Genomic DNA, 22,600 nt, shown 5'->3' on the forward strand with positions numbered 1-22,600 from the left:
TTCCTGTTTGTTTAACAGTTTCATTGTCTACATGCTGCTCTGATAGCATTGACCAGTACTGTGTGTTACTATATACATGAGTTTTGGGGTGTCTTAAGACTGGACTTTTAATTATTTATTTGCTCTTCTACATTGAGAGTTAGTTTTAGACTCACAGGCTTCAGGTTTTGAGGTAAAAGACATTTAATCAGCTTATATGACACAGCTTGCAGTAGCAGAATTTATCTACAAATGCACTGAATTGAGATTTTGTCAGATGAGCATTTGTATAACACACTCAAATTCATAGATCTACTTTGAGAAAGTAAGGACCAGCATTCAAACTTTGTCTATATTTAAATGAGTTCTCCACAGTGAGAGTTGAGGGAAATAACCAATTTTTTTCCTTCAACAAGTAACCTAATCTAATACTGGTGAACAATAAATGAGTTTATACAGTGCCTGAAGTGAATATTTAATAAAGATTTGGGTGGTTAGCTTCTACCTTCCAACAGCTTTCACTTAGAGAGCTGTTTAAAGGGGGTTTGACATAAGGCTTTAATTTTCAGAAAGATAGCATTACTTTTAACTGTTCTGCTGTGATTAATGTTTGAGAAGGTATGTGGGTGTATCTGAAATTTTGTGACGTTAAGAATCTAATCTATATTTCATCCTTTAAGATCTGGTTGACACATCTTTTTTTTCTTCCTAGTGTATGCCTCACATCACTGAAAGCCATCATCTTTCTCTTATATATGTAATTTATAACTCACATCTTTCTTGGAAGTTTCATTTTTATTTTTTATTATTTTTCTTAGCATGCCAGCTTGGTTTTATCTTGTGAAATTTCTATCAGCATGAGAGCGGGTTATTAAATGTACTGTCTACCACTGATTTCATTTGTGAGTAGTAAGAGCCCCCTGCTGGACATTTTGTAATTTATTTCCTCCAACTTGGATGAAATATAATTTTTCTTTGGGTTGTCAGCTTCATGAAATCTTCTCTTTCCACTGGTTTCTGTCCTTTCTTCACATTAATTTTCATATTCATCTTAATGGGTCCCATTCTCAAGCAACAGCACCGTCCTTAACCAAATTGAAATGAGACAACATCAGCAAAACAGTGTAATCTGACTTTCGCTTTTGCTCTTTTGGACAGATGGGGGCAACTCGTCCCGTAAATTGAACTTGAATTGATATTAGTATACTACTTTGTGAGCTCAGTTTTGCAAAAACATTACTGTGTATGAAAACCAGGGAGGACATAAAAAGGCTGCTGATGTCACAGCTCACTTTAAATGCAATTTTGTCACATTGCATTTTTATCACCCCAAGTTGGCACATGTGGAAGCAAATTATACTAAGCATTCAAACTGTGCACGGATGGAGCCACATTGCAGCTTCCTGCATCCACTGATACTGTTTAAATGTCAAGTAATAATAAATATTCTGACCAAGGCCAACCAACTCAAAAAACAAACTTTTTGTCTGCAAGTTTATGTAAAAAAAAAAAAAAAAAGATGGTTTTGTAGATGTATTCCCCTCCTGCTTTGTTCTTGATCTTTTTACAGTAACTAATGTACATCCTGCTGTCAGATATAATCTAATCTGTGCTCAATGTTCCCTCTAAATAAGCTTGTGATGAGGAGTGCTATGCATCAGCCTCTCAACATCATCCCTCAAATCATGTGTGACTGTAACTTTTCCTTTTTCCACTTCCAATTCCTTTGCAGCTAATGCATTTCTGTTTCTTTTTTTTTCTGTGTGTGTGTGTGTGTGTGTATGTGTATGTGTGTGTCTGAAAAGGGTTTATTTTGTTAAATATCTACCTCAGTCTTGGGTTACCACGTCTACATGATGTTGAAAACATATACCTATAATGAGAGTCACTGCAAAAATAATTGAAGTCTCATTTCTGAGATTGATGTAGTGTGGTCTTGATTTTATGGCATCAAAACCAATTGGCCTCCTGAACTGTTGACATAGAGGATGAAATTAAAGCTGTCCCTCTGGTGGAGCATGATCTGATTTGAGGTTATATATAACCTCACATCGTATACGATGTGGTTACCAGGTATCAGGGGTTATATTTTGCAACATTTTCTTTACAGCGTATTTTATTGACATGCTGATTAATGGCGCCTGCCTTACACCTGTGCAATAAATGTTATTCAGTGCTTTATGTCTCGCGTTCTCTGATATTCTCACCACCAACAGTTACAATTCTTTGAAGAACATTAAATGTTTATTTAATGGCACATTTCTATGCATGGCCAATTGCTGTAACTTTCAACGCGTATGCATTTTGTGACATTTTGTTTTGAATATTAAGATTGTGTTAAGTTTGTAATTTAATCATTTCTGTCACCTTGTTCTGCCAGGACAACAGCTGCGATTATTTGCCTTTCAGTTGTCTTTGGTTTTAAAATGTAATAAAGAAAATTAATAAAAATGCAAAGCTACAAAGGAAACTTAATTTGAAATCAAACTTTTTTTTAATCAACTTTGATATTTTGGCTTTATTTTGATGAACATCCTGTAGAAAAACAACTGAGAACTCTTTTGTTTGTCACAAATTCTATTATCATCTAGAAAGTATACTACCATGGTTGATAAATTACTCTTGGATGTGATGATTCTTCTTAAATACATTGCTTCATTTGCTTAACCAGAGTATGTTCCCATTGTACAATGACACAAAATCTCACATTCATTAAGTTGTTTTGTAGGAAATATAATTAACCACACTTAAAACAATTTACAGAGATTTACAGTGTACACTGAAGTCAGTGTAAATTGATGTCAATGTTATCCTCGCTCCTTTTTACTTTGGATGGCAGAACCAAAAAGAGAGAAAAAAAGAAAGATGTGTAGAAATATATGAAAAAGCAGGTTTCAGCAGGTTTATCTTTGGTACACAGTAGCACATACAGCACAAAATAATTGAAAAACCATTTTAGCTGAACGAAATCCTGATCCTGATTTGCTTTGGGCTATTATTGTGACTTCTTTTGAAAAACTGGAGGAGCCTTTATTGAAGTAAAAAGTGTAAAATGAAGAGGGAGAAAAGGAAATGTGGGCAGGTGTACAAGGAGAGCGGGATAAACAAACATCTCCGGTCATTTCATATCTTTTCAAGAATGTGAAGACACATCTCTCAAAATAACAGAACATCCTTCAGTATAAAAACAGTTACACAACAGAACAAGATGGATTTTGCAGCACATAAAAATATTGTGTTGTGTTTTGCAATCTGAAGAGGCAGATTCCCTCTGACAGAGACGTGACTAGCGCAAAACATTCTCACAAGTCTAGAGGTTAATGGATTGAAGGCACCAGAAGCTACAGCCCCTGAGAAGAAACTGTGAAAAACGTTGTGTGCTCTGGGGAAGGGAGATATCCAACAGTCTCTCTGTCTTTGCCAGAGTGGCTCTCAATTCCCTGCAGGCCCCTTCAGATTTGAGTCCTTCAGAGACTGGTGGGCAGCTCCTGCCTGGAGGTTGCAGGCTGACGGGTCACAATAGCCATTGGGTCCAGCTGAACCTGGAGGCCCAGGCACACCAGGCTGTCCAGGAACGCCAGGGGGTCCCCTTTCGCCGTCCCGTCCATCCTGACCGTAACCAGGTTTCCCTGGCTCACCTATGATCACAAAACCCTTATTAGGACATAATCCCATCAGACTGAACAAGAGCAGCTTTAATAAGGCAGGTGTTACTCACCAGGCAGGCCGGGAGGTCCTGGCTGACCCTTAGGCCCTCGCACAGTGCGACCTCTAGATCCTCTGTCACCCATTTCACCTGCAACACAACAAATTTGAATTTCATGCCAACAGTCCACTCTGGCCTTCCAAGAAGGTGATCTTTTGATGTTGTCTGAGATGCATCAGCATGCATTAGTGCTCACACTACAAACTTTAAGTGGCCCGGTGCTTTTTTGAAAACTTTCAAAGGTGGTTTGAGTCAACAGATCACAATGTGTCTCCAAGATGAATTCACACATGTACTTAGGTGCACTTTTCTGATCACATCAGCTGAGATGAAAGTGTGAACAAGGTCACGCTCAAACACATTATACCAGGAAGCTGATGAACAACAATCAAACACTGTCACCACTTTTATTTTATCTCTACCTCCTGTACTGCACATCACCCTATCCAATCTAAGCAGCATCTCCTTTTAAAAGGACTGACTTTTGACAAGACATTTCTTACCTTTAGGTCCTTTGATTCCCATAAGTCCTGGTGGCCCTTTGAGTCCTGGAAGACCTCTTGTACCTGCCTGCCCAGGGAAGCCATTGTCTCCTGGAGGCCCTGGGGGACCTGGAGGTCCAGGTTTGCCAGGTAGACCAGCTACGCCAGACTCTGGTCTCCTTAGACTGGCAGCTAACTGAGCCAGCTGCTCTGTTTTAGCACAAAGGAAAGGAAATTATGAACAAGACCCATCACATGCAAAACTGGCAACAATACATTAATCCCATCTAAAAACTGCAATTAAATGCTATCAAGGGATTTTTCAAGACTTAATTATATTTCATTCAAAACCACATCAGCATAGAGGGCTCATATTTCTGAAACCCCTTGGCAACTTTCACAGAGTAGATGGTCCAGCAGTTCCAGTAGTTCAATTCGGTGTGAAGCAGAGCAAGGTGAATATCTGGTCATGATATCCTCTTGAGCTTTTGTGTTTTCCAACCTTTTTCAATAAAACCTTGGTAAATTGAGCAGAAAGGTAATAATACTCCTTATTTTAAGCAATAAGTGACAGAAAATTTATATCCATGGCATAAAGGATCTAATATTAATCTCTTGTGGCTCTTTCCTGCATGGTATTTTGCACTTAAGATTCAAGTTTTCAGCTTCCTGATGAAAATTCATGCAGCAGCTGCTTGACTGCTCTTTTTTAAGATTTCTTATCCAGGCAGACTCTTTGCTTGGAGCAGAGAAGTGCAGGTCTGCTGGAGGTGAAATTAATTTTTCAGCACACTGGGTATAAAAAAGTCATGAGTTAGGAGATGAGTTGTGAAGAAGTAAGAGCAAAGAATGAAGGGAACAGAGGTTGTGACTTCAGTGAAACATTTCTAAGGCTCAGAAAAGAAATCTCGGGTCTTTCATCCATCAAATAAACAAAGGTTGAGGTATATTTCATGCTTTGGTTATGAGACCTTCCTTTTGAACCTCAGAGTATCCTGTAAATGCCCAGAGCAATAGGACAGCAGTGGGGTGACTGTTTGTGTGGTTTTGTAATGAGGCAATCTGGGGAAGATTAAAGTCACGAAATGAGGTCAAGGAAATGACAAAAGTCAAGGAAATGACAAATGGGGTCAAAATATTATTAGTCCCTACCTTGCATGACTCGCATGCAAACTTGTTTGATGTGTTGATCACTTGGTTCCTTGCCCTGTGGAAAAAAAAGATTGCATAATAGTTTTTTGTGACATTTGCATCAAGATTCCATAGTACTTTTATCATGTGAAAACCTCCTAACTCCAATTGGTGATTTCCATGTTTTTACTTCATTTGAAGGATGGATTTTAGTGTCTGTAGGATTATAAAATCCTTTTAAACTCCTATGCATAACCTCAAAAATGCATGGTAGTCAAGCTAAACATGGCTGCTTTTTCTTAGTTCTTGAGAAGTTGACATTTTGGGGATACAAGGTTTTCACCCGACAGCAATGAGAGAGGGGGCAACCAGACAGAAACAGATGAAACAGATGAATGTCACATAGAATCTGTTTTGTGTGTGACTGGAATGCAAAAATAGAGGCTGACGTTGTGGAAAAAGCAAGGACATATAGGCGGGCAAATTGGCTACTGCACATTCAACGGATGCTTGCATGCACCGCGGTCTGAATAAAGTTCTGATGGATCCAACTTTTGATGTACGTCAAAATGTGGACCAGTCATCTGGAAACTGACGGACAGCCCTCTGTTCTTTCCGTTGTCTGTCAGTGTATCAGCCCCATGGAGAATACATTGGCTCGATCGTTTTTTGGCGGATACAAAACCTCTGTCTGGCTGCCCCATTTATAGAATTTGTGTTGGGATTTTATTGATTCCCCTGCAGAAGGGGATCAGAGGTCAGGGTCAGGGCCAGCTACAGAACAGTAGTCCTCGAGCTGGAAAGGATTCAGACCCTGATTTACTGAAGACGTTGATGGATGAGGTGCAAAACCAGTGACATAAGCCGTGATTAGCCAAGCAAACTGTCTTACCACATGGCTTAGCGCTGACTTTGAACAATGTGAAGACTTTTGTACCCACCTTTTGTGTACCTTTAGCATATTTAAACTTCACTGTCTTGCTTAAGGACACTTCAGCATCTTGACACTGACTCTTCAGATATAAAAGTGTGTTCTCCAAGACTTACTGCTGGACCCTGGGACCCACGGACGCCGGGCGCACCCCTGTTTCCTTGCATGCCACGTGGTCCGGGTGAGCCAGCAGGTCCTTCAATGCCAGGCTGGCCTCGAGCTCCTTCAGGTCCTCTGTTTCCAGGCTCACCGGGATTGCCAACCTTGCCAGAAAAGCAGGTACCACATCAGAGAAACATTACACAGCTGCAAAACAATAAAAATACCTTCTCAATAGTTTCACCCTAAAGGTAGTACTGAGATTGCAGGGAAGTATAAATCTGTTTGAACTCACTGCTCCTTTAGGTCCAAGCTCTCCTCCTTCACCCTATGAGACAATTGACAAAACACAAACATGGGGAGCATGGTGAGTTGCTATTGTGGACAGAAATATTGAATGGTTGTCTGACAAGAATGGTGTATGCACTTGCATAACAACTTACAACATCCCCTTTGTCTCCAGGGTTTCCCTCAGCACCTGGCATTCCCTATGAAAATAAATGAGTCAGTAAATGATTTATGCAAAGTGGCCCACTTAGTATAGCAAATCTGTAAAGCTAAACAATTAATTGTCACTGATTGTTTCTCATTATTGTATTGCTCTTTGCAGAAAGAGTGGTCATTTGAAATTTGTACCGGCTCTCCTTTGGGTCCTGGTTCTCCAGACTCTCCCTGAAACATTAAAAAACAAGCATATTTTAAATTGAAATGAATGTAATAGTCGGTATCATTTATAATGTTTCTCATTAATTATAGAATATTGCGCGTTATAGCCTCCTAGAGGACGGCAGAATATATTAAGTTACCACACTAGAGGGAGCTCAGAAGCTGTTTGTTATTGCCAGCCATTTGTTTTTGTCTTGGTGTACAAGATAAGAGTGTTGAATTATTACAATCCAGTACCTCATCATAACAGATTTATATAAGTGGGTTTCAGCGGGCTTTTCTTACCCTCTCTCCTTTCACCCCAGGCAGACCGGGAGGACCGGGAAGACCAGGGAGTCCAAGGTCACCTTTGGGACCCTACAACAAAACAGGAATATCATCATGTCTGTGAGGACACCTTTAGGCAGAGTTGGCATAAAATAGATGCTGGGGCCCAACATAAGCTTCATCATGGGTGTTTTGCAATAAAAAAACGCATTTTACCTCTTTATTATTGACATTTCATGACCATTACTACAAGGAAAACTACAAGATTATTATGAACTGATTTTCTGTGGTGATAGTTAATAAATCAAACAAAGTCATAAGATATGTTGTGTTCAGCAATGTGCCCACACAGCGAGCACATAATTAACTTTTAACACAGCTACATATTTCCCTGGGTATGTTTGTGTATGCCCTTCCTCAAGCACACCTTTGATCACTGAGCGTCTGTCTGAGGAATGCCAGGGGAACAGAGGGTTCTTTCAGCCTGCTGCTTACTAGTCTGACGTCTCCCCTTACTGTGAAAATAGCCCTCATGTGAGATCCCGTCCAGGCCTATTCTCTGGGAAATTCCAGTGTAACAACGGCCAAGTCTACGCGCTGAGAGGCTTCCCTGCTTTCAGCTGCCCTCCTTTTCATGTTCTTCTAATTACTGTTTGGTGGCATTATGCTTCTTTATGTATTCTCTAGACATCACTGCTAATGATTGTTGGATGTATTATTTACACACACTAACGGTTTTACTGCTACATGGAAAATAGAATATATTGCAGGCTTCTGAATCCATTGAAACTCAGAATAGAGGTTTTTTTGTACATAACTGCATACAAAATATAAAAAAAAGTAAAATTAACAAAATCTGAAATGTGTTGTAAATTATAAGTTCAGTATCTTCATATATACAATCTATATATCTTATATATACAATACAGTAGGTTCTATCCCTATTACTGCTGGTGGCATACTGTAATGGTATTCCCATTTTACTTTCATAGCCTCCACTACCTCCACTATCACTGTTATAATTAGCTATACTTACACATAGCTATACTAAAAATGATTTAAGTGTCATTATGTATCTAGAATACATGTCACTTTTAACGCAACATAATATTAATAACAACATATTATCACAGCATACATTGTTATTACTTATTACTAATTAATTTTGTTGTGCTGTACACAAAGCCAACATCTTACCCTCGCTCCTGGCTTTCCTCTTGGACCTAAAGGGCCTTGTTCTCCCATGTCTCCCTGGATGATGGATGTGGAAATGGCAAAAGAGGAAAAGAGTCTTATTTTTTAAATGAACCAACAAATAGAATTAAGACAATGAAACTGAAACACGGATGATACTTACAGACAGGCCAACTGGCCCAGGAGGTCCTACTTCTCCCTGCTCCCCGCGCTCTCCCTGTGGTGTGACAGTGAAATGACACAATGACACATTAGACACAGCAGAGGCGACACGCTGTGAATGATAGTAGCTCCACATGTGTGGCTCATGCTTACTGGTTTGCCAGCAGAGCCCATTGTTCCAAGGAGGCCTGCTTGACCAGCATCTCCCTACACAGAGGAAAGACAGATTTCAGATTTTGACAATTAACTGTGACAGTTGATAAAAAAGAAAATACAAGGCAAAAATCAGCAATTAATATTTAATCACTGATAGAGAAAACAACCTTAGGGCCGCTCAAGCCTTTTGGTCCAGGCGCACCGGGCAACCCCTATGAAAACAGAGAAAACGTAATGAAGAGGCACTACAATAAACAGCATGACAAATATCCTCACACATCATCTCAAAGTCAAGCAACAATGTGCAAAAACATCTTAGAGGATATACAACTCCTTGTAAGAACGTATAATTAATGATGTCAGAATACAGTCTAATGCCACACTGTAGCACAAAAAGACTGAATTGGTTGATAAAAATGATTTTTTTTTTCAGCCTCTGACCCAAATGAGCTTAATTTGATTTAGATCAGGTAACGACTCTAATGCTTAGAAAGTCATTCTCAAAACTGCCACATTCAGCCTGTTCATCTTTGCTGACTGATTCTGAATGGTGCTTTTCATTAAGCTAATCACAAATCAGGGAGCTGGAAAACTGCTCTCTCATTTCTGGTAGAAAAAAAGTCAGTAATGAATGTCTTACATAATAGCATGATGTGTATAATAACACGGAATGATGAAAAACAAGTCAACTCATCATAGAAAATGCATGCTGCGAAATTATCTCATGACAGGAGCCCGGTACTCTGACACATGAAGTGATAGTAAATTTCAAACTGCATGTGAGAGGTTTACTCAGGTGCATCCAATCAGAGTCACTCTTGAATGTTTGTGGTCAAAGGTCAAACTTACAGGAAGTCCCTGAAGCCCAACTTCTCCAGGAGCTCCTGCTTTCCCAACATCACCCTGCAGGGAAAGAGACACAGACAGTGATGAAATATAGACAATATTGCTCGTACTAGACAAGTGAATGATCCTTGATAGAAAAATATATGCCAGACTGTAATAAAAAATGCTTCAAAACAGTCAAAGAGATCACAGAGTAGTTGTTTTGTTTTGAATTAGTAATGAGAATGGATGCTCTACCTTTGCTCCTGGCATACCAGGAATACCCTCACGACCATCCACACCTGGCAAACCCTAGGTATAGAAAAAAAAAAAAACAACATCTAATGAATTCATGGAAGATGCAATGCATATAAATTTTAAATCATTTATTATTGACAGGACACTTACAGCCTCTCCCTTGGGACCTGGAAGACCTGTGATTCCTCTTGGCCCTTGAGGACCCTTCAACAACAAAACAATGAAGAATTTAGTCCATTTGTTAAAACTGTACACTGACACTGTGGCAGATCAATATCTGTTTTCCTCTTCTTCCAAAAATGACACTGTATCAATCATGTACTTTGTATGTGTGTTTGTGATACTAACCATTTCACCTTTAGGCCCAGCCTCGCCCATCACGCCTCTCTGGCCTTGATCTCCCTGAAAAAGCAAGGAACTGTCAATGTTTCAAATTGCAATTATTAAAAAAGTCAACTATTTACATTATGTAACAAACTCACAGTGGCTCCTGCAACACCCTGGGGACCTGGGTCTCCATCATGGCCTCGGGGTCCCTACAAGAAAACAATACTGTGTGTTCAAAGGATAAGCAAGTTTACAGACCACTATAGAGTATCTGCTTACAAAGTAACAACAAAACTGACAGACATGAAGACTACTGTCAGCAAAAAAATCCCAGAAACACTTACCATCTCCCCCTTAGGACCCATCATCCCAGTGGCTCCACGAATTCCCTGTGGACCCTGGAATAAGAGACAGATCAATAGCTTGAACCTTCACTGACCAGAGAGTGGAAAAAATGCCACAGTAAAGCACAAACTGTAACTGGAAGGCTCTAAGATTATCTGAAAACAAAGGTATATCAGCAAGAGGATCTCACCCTTGGCCCTTGGGATCCGACTTCCCCTGGACTTCCTTGTTCTCCTTCCTCACCCTGGGGACGTGAAAGAGAAACGAGCAGCAAAGCAGCATGAAGGCAAAACAGGCAATACAACAAAGAGCAAGAAAGTTTTAACAGACAGATTTGTTAAAAAAAAAAAATGCATTCATATGCTAATACACAAAGCAAGTGGCATCCCATTGGTGCCTTTCCTCTGGAGGTGCTTTCATAAGAATGTAATTATCTGTGTGCTTATTGTGTTCAGTCACTCATTTTGAAATCAATTGCAAGAGGGCAAAAGAAGCGCAATTCACTACAAATTTCATTAAATTTACTATTTACTATTATTATTACTGCTATGCACTGGAAGTTTTATATTGCATATCTGTGGGAGTGTGTGGTAGACTGATGAGGGCATTCTGGGCCACATCTAAGGCTGCGCAAATGTTTTCCATCATCCAAAAATCAATTTCCTCTTTTTAATTATGTGTTTATTTGATTCTGATGGTAAGGCAAGTAAACAATAAATATAATAAAACAATACAGAACAAATAATACAATAGAAATGAGCATAATAAAACAGGTCAGCTTTTGTTTACATCGCTGTGTAAACAGCAACAAGAGGGATTTCCATCACAGTGCTAATTCTGTTTGATTTCTTTCTTTTTTTTTTTTTTTAATAAATCATCAAACATTTTGGATTTCAGATTCCTCTAATGAAGGCAATCTCTCTTTCTCCAAGGTAGGGAGGATAACATGGGTGATGAAAATCCAATAGCAGATAAAAAGTTTGTGCCTGTATTAATGCTTTTAGGGTTCTTAGTGAGTGAATGGCCAGTGGAAAATATCTTATTATGGTATCCTATCATTGTTATAGTTAATAGATTGGAGTTTTCTGGAAAATAAAGGCTTAAAAATACCCTGTCACCACTGAATGTTTCTGACTTTATGTAGAATAGCGTACATTGGCCATAATGCTCAGTTTATGCATCTGAGTCAGCATAGTTGTCCTTTTACCACCATGTTTCACTATACATTACCTTTAAAACATACTTGCGAGTTTTATATTTTCAAATTTTCTTCAACACTACCGAATAACACAAATTTCATTACCCACAACACGTTTGGTTAGTGCCTCATTACAAGCGTACTCCGGATGTACAGAAACATCTTTACATCTGTGAATGGAAAACATGCAAAACGCCCCTCAAAGGAAAAATTTCTTTTAAGGAGAAAATCGTTCCCAGGAACAGAGCGCAGACTGACGGTAAATCACATTATGGCAGGAGGTGATAAGCGGGAGATAGGCCCAGACTCATTTCCATTTATATGGTGCATGGACACATTACAGGGAAAGTGTAGTTGTATTTGAACGTCATTTCAAATAAATCATATTCCATGCATTACAAGGAGTCAGAGGCATTACACACAGGCACATGTCAGTTCCTCTTGAAATACAGCAGCACAAATGATACTTGTCTCAGAGGCACCAGGAATCCCTTATTCACTTTTAAGTCGTGCATAATTTCCCTGATGTACAGTGTTGTGGCATGAGTGATAGATGTGAAGGGAAATTCCATGGGATTCAAAGCAAAGATTTTTCCCCAAATTCAATCAATCTTACCTTGTGTCCTTGTTTCCCAGGCTCCCCTGCTTCTCCTTTTACACCTTTATGACCCTGGAAACATAAAGGATAAATGTGTGGTCAGAGTGGAGGGAGTAGAGGGAGCACCAATTAAACACTAAGGACAAAATGTCGCTGACACAATTATTTTGCATCCTACTCACCTTCATACCAGGGAGGCCAGGATGACCAGGGGTCCCAGGTGGACAAGAGTTTGGGCACTAGAGAAGAGTGCAGAGGCAAAACTTAGAAAATAATATCTCACGTCATTTAAAAAAAAAAAATCCAGAGTCATTGATTTCCAATAACAAAGCCTCACCAGCTCAGCAGAGCCCATCATTCCAGCTGCACCCTAAAATTGAAAGGAAAATGTGACAGACAGCTTATTCAAAGTGCAGCTGACACGCTGGAAAATATAAGCTAGTAAATCATAAGAGACAGGATAGGAAGTGCAGTGGCAACATCACTAATTGGGTGTGATTTCTCATACCAGTATCATTCCCTTGTGAGATATTAAGCAACTAAGTGATAATCTCAGATCTTTTCCTTGTGAGACCTCCAGTAAATCGGTGCTACTTACTCTGGGCCCTGCTGGTCCACGAGGTCCCTGAGGTCCTCTAACACCCATGGCGCCCTGTAGTAAGAGACGTAAAATGTGTAAAAAAAAAATACACAAACAAAATGATTGCTCTCTCTCTCTCCACCACTGCTGGTTACTGAATATTATCAACAAATAACCCTTTTAACGAAATGACACTGGAGCAGTATTCCCTCTAGATGCTCTGTCAAGCATCGCTGCATCTCACTGGGTGGTGTGGATGTTTTCTCTATTACAGTGTGTGTACTACACTGTGGTATAATATCAACTAACAATGTTCAGAGTATTGAAATTAGCTTAAAAAACATAAATTCAGTACTAGCTTATAATGAGAACTTCACTGTAAAATATCCATCTCTATGTATAGCCCAAGCAGAAACCATTTATGGAAACCATTTACAGAGATTCAGTACCGTGATGTTTCATTTCATTTGCACTTTTTACTTGTCTAATTTTACTGTGGAATTCTGCCTTTTCATATGTAGTTACAGGAATGTGGTCATTTATATTTACATGGAAACATTAAGAACGCAACCATAATTGCCCTACATACTGTGCTCCATAATCATGGTTATGGACACCACTGTACACAAATATTGGGCAAAACAAGTAAAATTTTTAAAAGAAAAAAAATATATGAAAAGCCCTTAACTAGTCAGGATAAATTCTGGGTAGTGTGCAATAAGGAATACTCTGAATCTCCATCCCCCAGAAAAAAAAAAAAAATCAACTCAAACATCGAAGGAAATATCTTTTTGATTTGAGGGGTTTAAAATTTTTTGAGTGAGTACATAGTGAATAGAGGGAGTGTGAACGTGTGTGTGCATGCGTGAGAGGTTTCATTTTCAGTTCAATGGGTACCGTGAATTCATTCAACAGACACAGGCATTACAGTACAATTACATCATCTTTCTGTCAGTCAAACTATAACTAATTATGGAGATGTTTCTAAACTGTCATAGACAGATTTCTTGTTTACCAGTGAAATGGGCTGAGCCAGTTGGCCGTCCTCAGTAAAACACAAGACAGGATAACTCCTCAGACTGTTGCTATAAAATTATAGTGGCACTCCTTTCATCCAACACATTGTTCACTTGGAATTGACCTGGCCGCTACGCCACTGTTTTTTTTTTTTTTTTTTTTTTTTTTTTACTGAGGATGGCTGACTCCTTCATTGGCTCATGCCAGCTTTCTGCCATGTCAATACTCATGCAGATTGTTTGTGTCGCTCCTGTAGGAAAACTAATCAATATCCTAGTAGTGAGTCCATAATAATACACTGTAACAGTGTGCCTGTGTTTCAATACTCACAGGGGGCCCAACTTTGCCCACTTCACCCGGAAGTCCTCCAGGCCCAGGTGGCCCCTGTTCAAAGTCACATTTAGATATTACTGTTATGTTTCAATGTACACATCTACCATTACGATTTTCTAAAATAAAGTACAAGAACATAAGGTATGTCACTGATGGTATTATAACACATTTGTAACACAAATAAAGGACTTACTGGGGGTCCGTCTGGTCCAACACCCTAAGGTGAGACAAACAGAATGTGACTCAGCATGATATAAAATTTGCTGATCACATGACAAGAAATACTTAAAAATACTACTTAGACAAATTCAAGTGCACAGATTTACAATTAGCTACAATTAGCAACCGTTAATTTGAGGTTAATATTTTCGCACCTGGTGTTTGTGAAATGCATTTATGAATATAAATCATCATGCTTGTAAAAATAATAATAATAATAATAATAATACTGGCCATTTTGCATTGTACGCTCACAGTACAAGAGTTTGAAATGTAAAGCTTTGACTAAGGAGTAAAATTTCATGTTAGACGAGGTGCTTTCTGATCGCCCTTGTTTTATCCAGTGCTTGGCTTTACATGTTCAGAGAGCAAAAGAAACTCACAGCTAATCCACGAGGTCCAGATTTTCCAGGTTCACCCTACAGAGCAAAGAAAAATACATACATCTTTAATCATTACACAACGGACACAAAAAAAAAACAAACAAAAAAAAAAAATCTTATTCTCAAAGCAACCACAATAGCAAACATGATGATAATGCCTCTGATTAATCCATGTCAGTCATATCATCGTCACATCATATTGATCATATTCTTTCATCATATTGACCATACAAAATCGGGGTATTTCAATTAGTACATTGAAGAACATACCATGCTCAGTTAAAATAAAGCTGTCTGAAATCTCAGGCAGACTGAGTTAACATTCCTCCAGCTTATCCCATGACTGAGCCTGGGAACACTTGACCCAGCAATGTTTAGCTTAATGAGCACCAATGTTGGGGCTTCATTCCCCAGGGAGATTACACAGAACACTTGCAGGATTAAGTCTCATTTGTCATGAGGAATTGCTTTACACACTGCAACTCTCACTGCCATGCCAAAAGACCGGACAGCAGTTTGGCACCATTTCACTAAGAGCCTCTGAAGCAGGGAAGGGAAAAGCTCATTAGTCACTCACTTTCTGTCCAGGAGGGCCGTCGGGCCCAGCATCTCCAATAGGGCCAGTCACACCCTGCAGAGAGGAGAGATCAGGCTTAACTAATGCAGCATAACAAACCTTAGAGCACCTTCTCCTACAAGAGGCTGAGCAGTGCTCTTCAAACTCTGTATTATGACCTTGTGTTGGAGGCTGAAAAATCATGGGAATGTATGATGTTCCTGCAATACACCATATCTGTTTTAGATACTGCTCTAACCATTTTTCAGAAATAGTACTGAATTTCAAACTGTTGTTTCATACCTCAGCTACAACATCCTAACACCATTGAATGATCATATCTTACATCAGTGTTGCATAGCCATATTTCTGTGGGAGGAGCCCAGTGACTTGACTAAATCCCTCCTCTGAAACGCTTCAATAAATACTGCAGTGCAGCTTCATGTTCATCAGTCGCAACAATATTAAAACTCAGTGCAATTAGATACAATTTTGACATCCCAAGTTGGACCACATTTACATCATTCTTTAAAATCGATGCTGCAATACCCTATCATTTCATACAGAAAAAAAGTATATTGAACACATCATGACCTTCCAGTAGAGAGTATTCAGCTTAACAGACACACAGCAAGATCAGCACCAGGGCAGAGGGGAAAAAAACTCTCAGACTGGAGGGCAACATTCCTTTGGCTCATTTCAAACAAGAACACTGACAGAAACCATTCCACACCATTTTGAGGATTCTCTACAGGAGATACCAACAGCAGCCAACCAACAATACTGGCATTGTTTCAGAAATCCTGGTAGAAGCACTCAGGCAAAGAATTGTGACAAAAAAAAAAGGCAACAGATCTGGTAACAGTTTGACAGGGCTGAAAACAGAATTAACAGCATATTTTGAAAGAGTGTTAACCTAAACCATTAATCACCAATGTAATCAATATTCTGTCTGTCTAAACTTAAAAAAAATCTCTCATAGTTGCTCTTTGTCAGCTCAGTATCACTCTGCCCCAAGATTATGTGTGCTTGTTTTCCTAACCCTCCTTTAACCTCTGAAGGGGGCAACTAATTACATTCAGTCCTTGGTTGAACAACATGAGTACCCTGTTACAAAGGAAATTTGGATTCCTTCCTCCTGTTTAATGAATTCCTGAAGTTTTTGTGTATATTGTCCCCTGATCTTGTGCCAAATCAGAATTTCATAGGCTACTGCAGAACACTAATAAGTAAGAGCCTGTTAGCCTATTTAGTGGGAGGAACAGACAAAGAGGTTCCACCCCTTGCTGTCTTAAGTCGCAACAAGAACAACAAGGCAGCCAAACACAAAAACAAACTGGGTCTAAAATAAACTCACATCAGCTCCAGGTATTCCTGGCAACCCTGAAGAGCCGGGTTTACCTGCATCTCCGTCAGGTCCCTAAAAACAAAGGTTCCAAATACAAATGTCATAAAATAAAGAAAAGCCCACAAGCCAAAGCAACTGAGTACATCATTTCAAAATTTTTAGAAAGATTTCATAGTTACAGGAGGCCCGTCTTCGCCCTCTGCTCCCCTCTCCCCCTGAAACGAAACAGATTGAATGCCTTTAAAAATCACAAATCATAAACTATTGGCAAAGTCATCTTCACATGATATGGAGAATAATGCAGGACTGAGAGAACTTACAGCGATGCCATCAATTCCTGGGACACCTGCAGGTCCGGGAGGGCCAACAGCTCCTTGGCTCCTCTGGAAAAGCAGGATCAAAATAATATCAGTGTCACTTTAAATTGCTGAAAATGATCCCACTCATTTTTGCCTTTTCATGCAGTGCCTATTGTGCTGCTCTGATAGAGCCCTGTTTGAAAAAAAAAAAATAAATAAATGGGAGCACAGGTGCACTGCCTGACAGTCTAGTTATAGAAGCACAAACTATTTCTGGAACACACTGAAATGCAGAGATAGTGGAGTGACTCATTTCAGAAATTGAAAAACATTAGATAGGCAAGCACTTTACAAAACATGGAGTGTGAAATGTCATCGGGCTAAAGTCGTGCACCTTATGCTTATTTCCATGACAGATTCTCAACAAACTTACAGGATAAAACAATAATGGGCAAACTTCACTCCCGAAAGAGATATAACCACGCGCATCAGGAGAGGACTCACCTGCATTTCTGCCTCGTCGATCTATTGAGCGAGACAAACACAGAGAGTGAAACACACAGAGAAACACAATAAGTCTTACTTGAGCGGAGCAAATAAGGACAATCTGCAGGCACAGCACCAAAAGTGGCCCTCGAAGGACGGGGGGCTGAACCATGATGTCCCCGCTGGCAGGAAAGGTCCGGGAAAAGTCCTTTCTCTGGGCTTCGTTGGGTTAGCGCAGCCCCCGACAAGACAACCCAACTGAATCCGCTTCAACTATCTAGACCGTCCGAGGTACCATAGCTATCAGGGGCTCATGTATATTCATGCCAGCTTTGGTTATAGGAAGGGATTGGAGGGTTTCCAGAGAGAGAAACCACGGGGAGGGGTTACATGGAGGACACGACCAATAGTCAGCAGCAGCGGGTCATTTGAGGTCTGTCGTGACCCAAATTATTACAGTGAATCTTAGGTGCGCAAAAGCCCCTCATCCTCGAAAACCTACTTGGGTCGAGATCTTTTTTAAAATTGCAGAAATCACTAAGACATTATTAGATTTGTTCAACCGAAGACGCGCACAGGTCATCCTGATGTACAAGGGAGGGAGAGAATTTTGTCTCGTGCTAGGCCTAGTTATAACGACATATGGCTCCACATATTTATTTTCTTTGCTGTGCATTGCAATGACAATATCAAATCTGGCTATTGACGCCCATTAATTTTATGAATGATTTTTTTTTTTTTTTTCACTTTTTATTTATTTTTAACGATGTAATGCCACCCCATATGCCGTCAAGCTGTCTCAGTTACAATTACTTATGCAGCAGGCTATATGTTTAAGGCTGAGAGTGGGAACATTGCCGTACTTACCGAGATCCTGCCTGGGAGGCCATTGCAAGCTTCTCTCCGGGCTTGCGTCACGTCACAGTGAATCACCATTGATTGTAGTTCAAACTAAAACATAAAAATTAATTAAGAAAAAATACACAATAACAACAATAACACATCTACATTTCCTCTCTGCAGACCTTTATCGCATTAATAGTGTCAGACTTTAGGCTACCAGGAGTAGCTAATGGTGTGCGTTTTGGTAAATGTGATTTAATTTCAATGTAGTTAGCGTGCGTAATTGCTGATTCACAGAGATTCACATCACCTGAATCTCTGGAAATCATCCAGTAAATGAATTACATGTATATATAGGAGGTTTAAATATATGGTATAGGCCTAGGCCCCATTCTCAAGTGTGGACTAAACATCTAACATATATTACAAATATAGTTTCTGAGTCACCAGCCGCTGCTGTGTAAGTCGAGCAGGTGCACATATGCCCATTTGAGGACATTATGTTGTTGTTGTTAATATATGCATACACATATAGCAATGGTAAACATATATGAGAAAGACATATATTTCCATATCCTGATGGAAGTATATGGTTACTTTAAATATGACTACTATGTAACTGATCTATGCCAACATTTACAGGGGCATATATGTTCACCAGATTTCAGAAGGGGATACTTCTAGGCCCCACAGTGTAATACTGTGGCCTGTCTGCAACAGTCTGTGGCCTGTGCACTGGTCCTGTTCCTCACTTGGACTTGTGACAATTACCACATATCTGTAGGAATTGTCTGAGTGGACACAGCAGACAGACCTAACACGCTTGTGGGAGTAAGTGTTCCCAAATAGTCTTCTGTAGATACGATTTTAAGGAACCCCATTTGCGTTTTTGGTTGGCATTTATGTCTATAGGTGTATAATGGGCTATATAGGCGAACCAGGAGGCCTTGGTGGCTGTAACAACCTTATAAATTATTAATAAATAATTAAACTAACTCATGACATTAAACTGGGTTACTCTTCGTTTGACCGCTGGAACCTGATCAGGGGCCCTTCATTGTCCAGGAACCCCACTTTGGGAACCGCTGGGCTGGAGGATGTCAATATGGCTATGTTTATTGGTGTCAGTTGGGTTATTATGTAAACAATGCAATCCAAGCAACAAAACATAATAAGTTTACCGGAACTGCTATCACTGGGGTTTCCTTTAGTTTTCCTATCAACGTAAAGCCGTCCAGACTGACTTTCTCTCGAGCTGCTATATTTAGTGAATCGATCATGATGCAGTCCACGAAAAGAGTGACCGAGTGTTTCCTGACGTCCAGCAGGACTTTGTGCCACTGGGAGTTGAAGAGGAACGCCAGGGAGGAGAAAACAACAGTGTGCCTTCCTTTGTCCAGCGCCGTGAAGGAAAACTCCAGAGACTGAGACTCCCCGTTCAGTCTGATGGCGAGCTGCTCGTTGCCGTTCACATCCTGCATTTGCCAGATATTCCAGTTTTTCTTTATGGTTTTGCCACTCATGCGCAGCACTGCCACAAACGCAAACTGCTCAGGTAGTCCAAGGGGATAAGCTGATCTGAAACATAGAGGGAGGTGGTTACTGTGACACTAATTCAGTTCTGGTATTGTGCTGTGCTTAGGGCTCAACTTGTATCCCCCATAACTGAATGAATGAATGAATGAATGAATGAATGAATGAATAAATAAATAAATAAATAAATAAATGCTTTATAATATTTCTATAGGTCTGTGACACTCAGTTTATAGTGATCTAATTGCACTTAATGTTATCTCCTATGATTTCACACACACACACACACACACACACACAAATCATAATATTAATATTATTATCTCATAGAGACTTATAGTTTGCTGAGTAGCTGAATGAGTAATTGTATAGTGTTCCTCCAAAAATTTCTCAATGAATTTGCTTTTTTATTAAAGTCGGATGTCCCACAGATGTGCCCTGGATTTAATTTTCAGGACCATGGACAGGGTAAACGGGCCGCCTACATCAACCACCAGGTGTCAGTGCTCACTTGTGCATTTCCAGTCAACGCCCTTACCACCAGCACTTACCTCGTGTTAATTCGGAAGTTGAACGCTGGGCCTATTTGATAAGCAGTATAGTGAGGAGAAGACCCAGGAACCTTTTTCACAATCCCTCTTCTTGCCAGCTCAGCAATGTGGAACTGGGACATAATGTAAAATCCTGATGACATAGGGAAAAATACTAAATTAGATAACGAAGATCGTTCAATACAACAATACAGTAAAATACCTGTGCCTGGACTGATGTACCTGTAAAACTGCAAAGAACCTGTAAAGCACCTAATAATAACTGTAAGGGTTTACAATTCATCTGTTGTACTTAAGAGTGAATTTATAAAGACCTGATTGTAGCACTTTAGAAATATCTTCTGGCACTACTAATCTGTAACTTTGCTATAATATATGGACTTGTATTGTGTCAGAGGTCATCAGTCAGTTCATGGCCATATCATAGCCTACTTTATGTTTTTTTTTTTTTTTTTTCTCTCTCTACAGTAATCTCTTATGAGATTACTGTAGGTTTTCCTGCAGCAACATACAGCAACATACTAAAAGTTGGATATTGGGATATCTAAATAATATAATATCCCTATAATGTAGGATCCTTGAGAACATGTAAGCTGTGAGTATAAGAGCAATAAACAGGTGCACAGAAATGTGTCAGTGGTATTGAATCCACCTGGGAAACGATCTTCCCCAACGTTGATCTGAGGGCACATGGACTGTTCAATCTGCATGCCAACGTCTGATGAAAATCTCACCGCTGCAACATGGAAATACAAAACAGTTCATTAGCAGTCCAAGTGTGTGTGTGTGTGTGTGTGTGGTAAAATCCCTCACTGTTTGAAAAGCTGCTCTTGCTGCCTAGAATAAATATTAGGCGATCTTTGATTGTTTGTAGTTTCCTGTTTCACACCCAAGCTCTAGATGGGCTCATGATCACACATCTGGACAGAAGTCTGAGTTCCCCATGAAGTTTGAAGAAACGATCCACACAGACTACTGGAAACCACAAAGTTAGGAGTGATAATACATGCAGCCTACTGCCTATGTGCTTATGTCACAGGAAGTAATCATATTATATGAAAGTAGAGCATTACACATATCATTCTTCTTTGTTCAGAGATTACCATTTAATGGACACTTGTGCATAATGCCTTACTGCAGCATCAGTGGATATGCTGGATGGCCCCAGTGGGGAAACCACCTCTAATCCAGCAATATTAGTGCTGTTCTCTACCCACTAAGCTACAGAAGACCACAATAATGGCATGTCATAAAATATGGATAACATTAGCAACACATAAGGGATGCATGTATAGCTGCTACTTACTCTGTGAATGGAGCCCTGTGCAAAGATATCGTGGGATCATGTAACAGCAGCACAGGGAGTACAGAAGGATTTTTCTGGAATGCAATCAGATATGTAAAAATAAATAAATAAATAAATGAATAAATAAATCCTTACATGCTTGAAGAATGAGCAAACATTTTTCATTGTGGCTACAGGTTTGGCTTTTACAATTAAAACTGTCTGTCACTCACAATTGGTATCAATTTATATGTCTCATTATTCACACACATTATCAGTATTGAGTAAATCTGTTACCTTTCCAGTCCATCCATTTAACAGCTGATCTGGAGATGCAACACCTGTGCTGGCTGTTTCTTCACAATGGCTTCCAGTGGATGACAAGCCTCTATAGGTAGCTGCTCCCTCAGCAAGACTGACACTTAAGTTTATAGTGAGGGGTCTCTTATAGTCTTGCCTGTTGTCGTGCAGCTGTGGGGGTGCGTCCGTTTTAACAGGGTCAACCTCACATTCCACAGGGACTTCCCTCCATCCAACTTTGATGGGACATTCATGCCTCCTCAGTCATACAATAGCCAAATCACAATTGCACGTCCACATTTGTGACTGAAAATCATAAATAAAAATGAATGAATAAATAAGTGATTAAAAAAAAAAACAGTGTTGCCACATGGTAGTTTTATTTGCCTGGCGCTCCTGGCAACCCACATGCTTTGTGATCTCCATGGCCCCACACTAATCAGAATTCATTGTTTTCAGCGCAGTTCAAACTTAAAAGCAAGAGGCACTAAAAAGAGGCAATTACACATGTATTTACACTGTCAGGCCAAGAGACAGCCACAT

The 22,600-nt window shown here is 39.7% G+C and overlaps 1 protein-coding gene across 1 annotated transcript; it reads right to left on the bottom strand.

Annotated features, from left to right (window-relative positions):
• Positions 1-2,505: 2,505 nt before the first annotated feature.
• col9a1b (collagen, type IX, alpha 1b) lies at positions 2,506-21,182 on the bottom strand. The gene is made up of 36 exons (XM_030071116.1): positions 21,125-21,182; positions 20,473-20,605; positions 19,570-19,966; positions 18,413-18,496; positions 17,564-17,584; positions 17,081-17,143; positions 16,940-16,975; positions 16,770-16,832; positions 15,434-15,487; positions 14,857-14,892; positions 14,448-14,471; positions 14,252-14,305; positions 12,923-12,976; positions 12,662-12,694; positions 12,507-12,563; positions 12,343-12,396; positions 10,719-10,772; positions 10,528-10,581; positions 10,339-10,392; positions 10,205-10,258; positions 10,007-10,060; positions 9,857-9,910; positions 9,623-9,676; positions 8,941-8,985; positions 8,771-8,824; positions 8,619-8,672; positions 8,459-8,512; positions 7,280-7,351; positions 6,965-7,000; positions 6,772-6,816; positions 6,624-6,656; positions 6,346-6,492; positions 5,320-5,374; positions 4,189-4,377; positions 3,698-3,775; positions 2,506-3,617 (listed from the first exon to the last, which is right to left on the bottom strand). Exons 1-36 carry the CDS (start codon positions 21,180-21,182, stop codon positions 3,412-3,414), a joined length of 2,667 nt encoding a protein of 888 aa, XP_029926976.1. The 3' UTR covers positions 2,506-3,411.
• Positions 21,183-22,600: the final 1,418 nt, after the last annotated feature.

Source organism: Myripristis murdjan, chromosome 15, assembly GCF_902150065.1.
Source record: "Myripristis murdjan chromosome 15, fMyrMur1.1, whole genome shotgun sequence".
Taxonomy (NCBI): domain Eukaryota; kingdom Metazoa; phylum Chordata; class Actinopteri; order Holocentriformes; family Holocentridae; genus Myripristis; species Myripristis murdjan.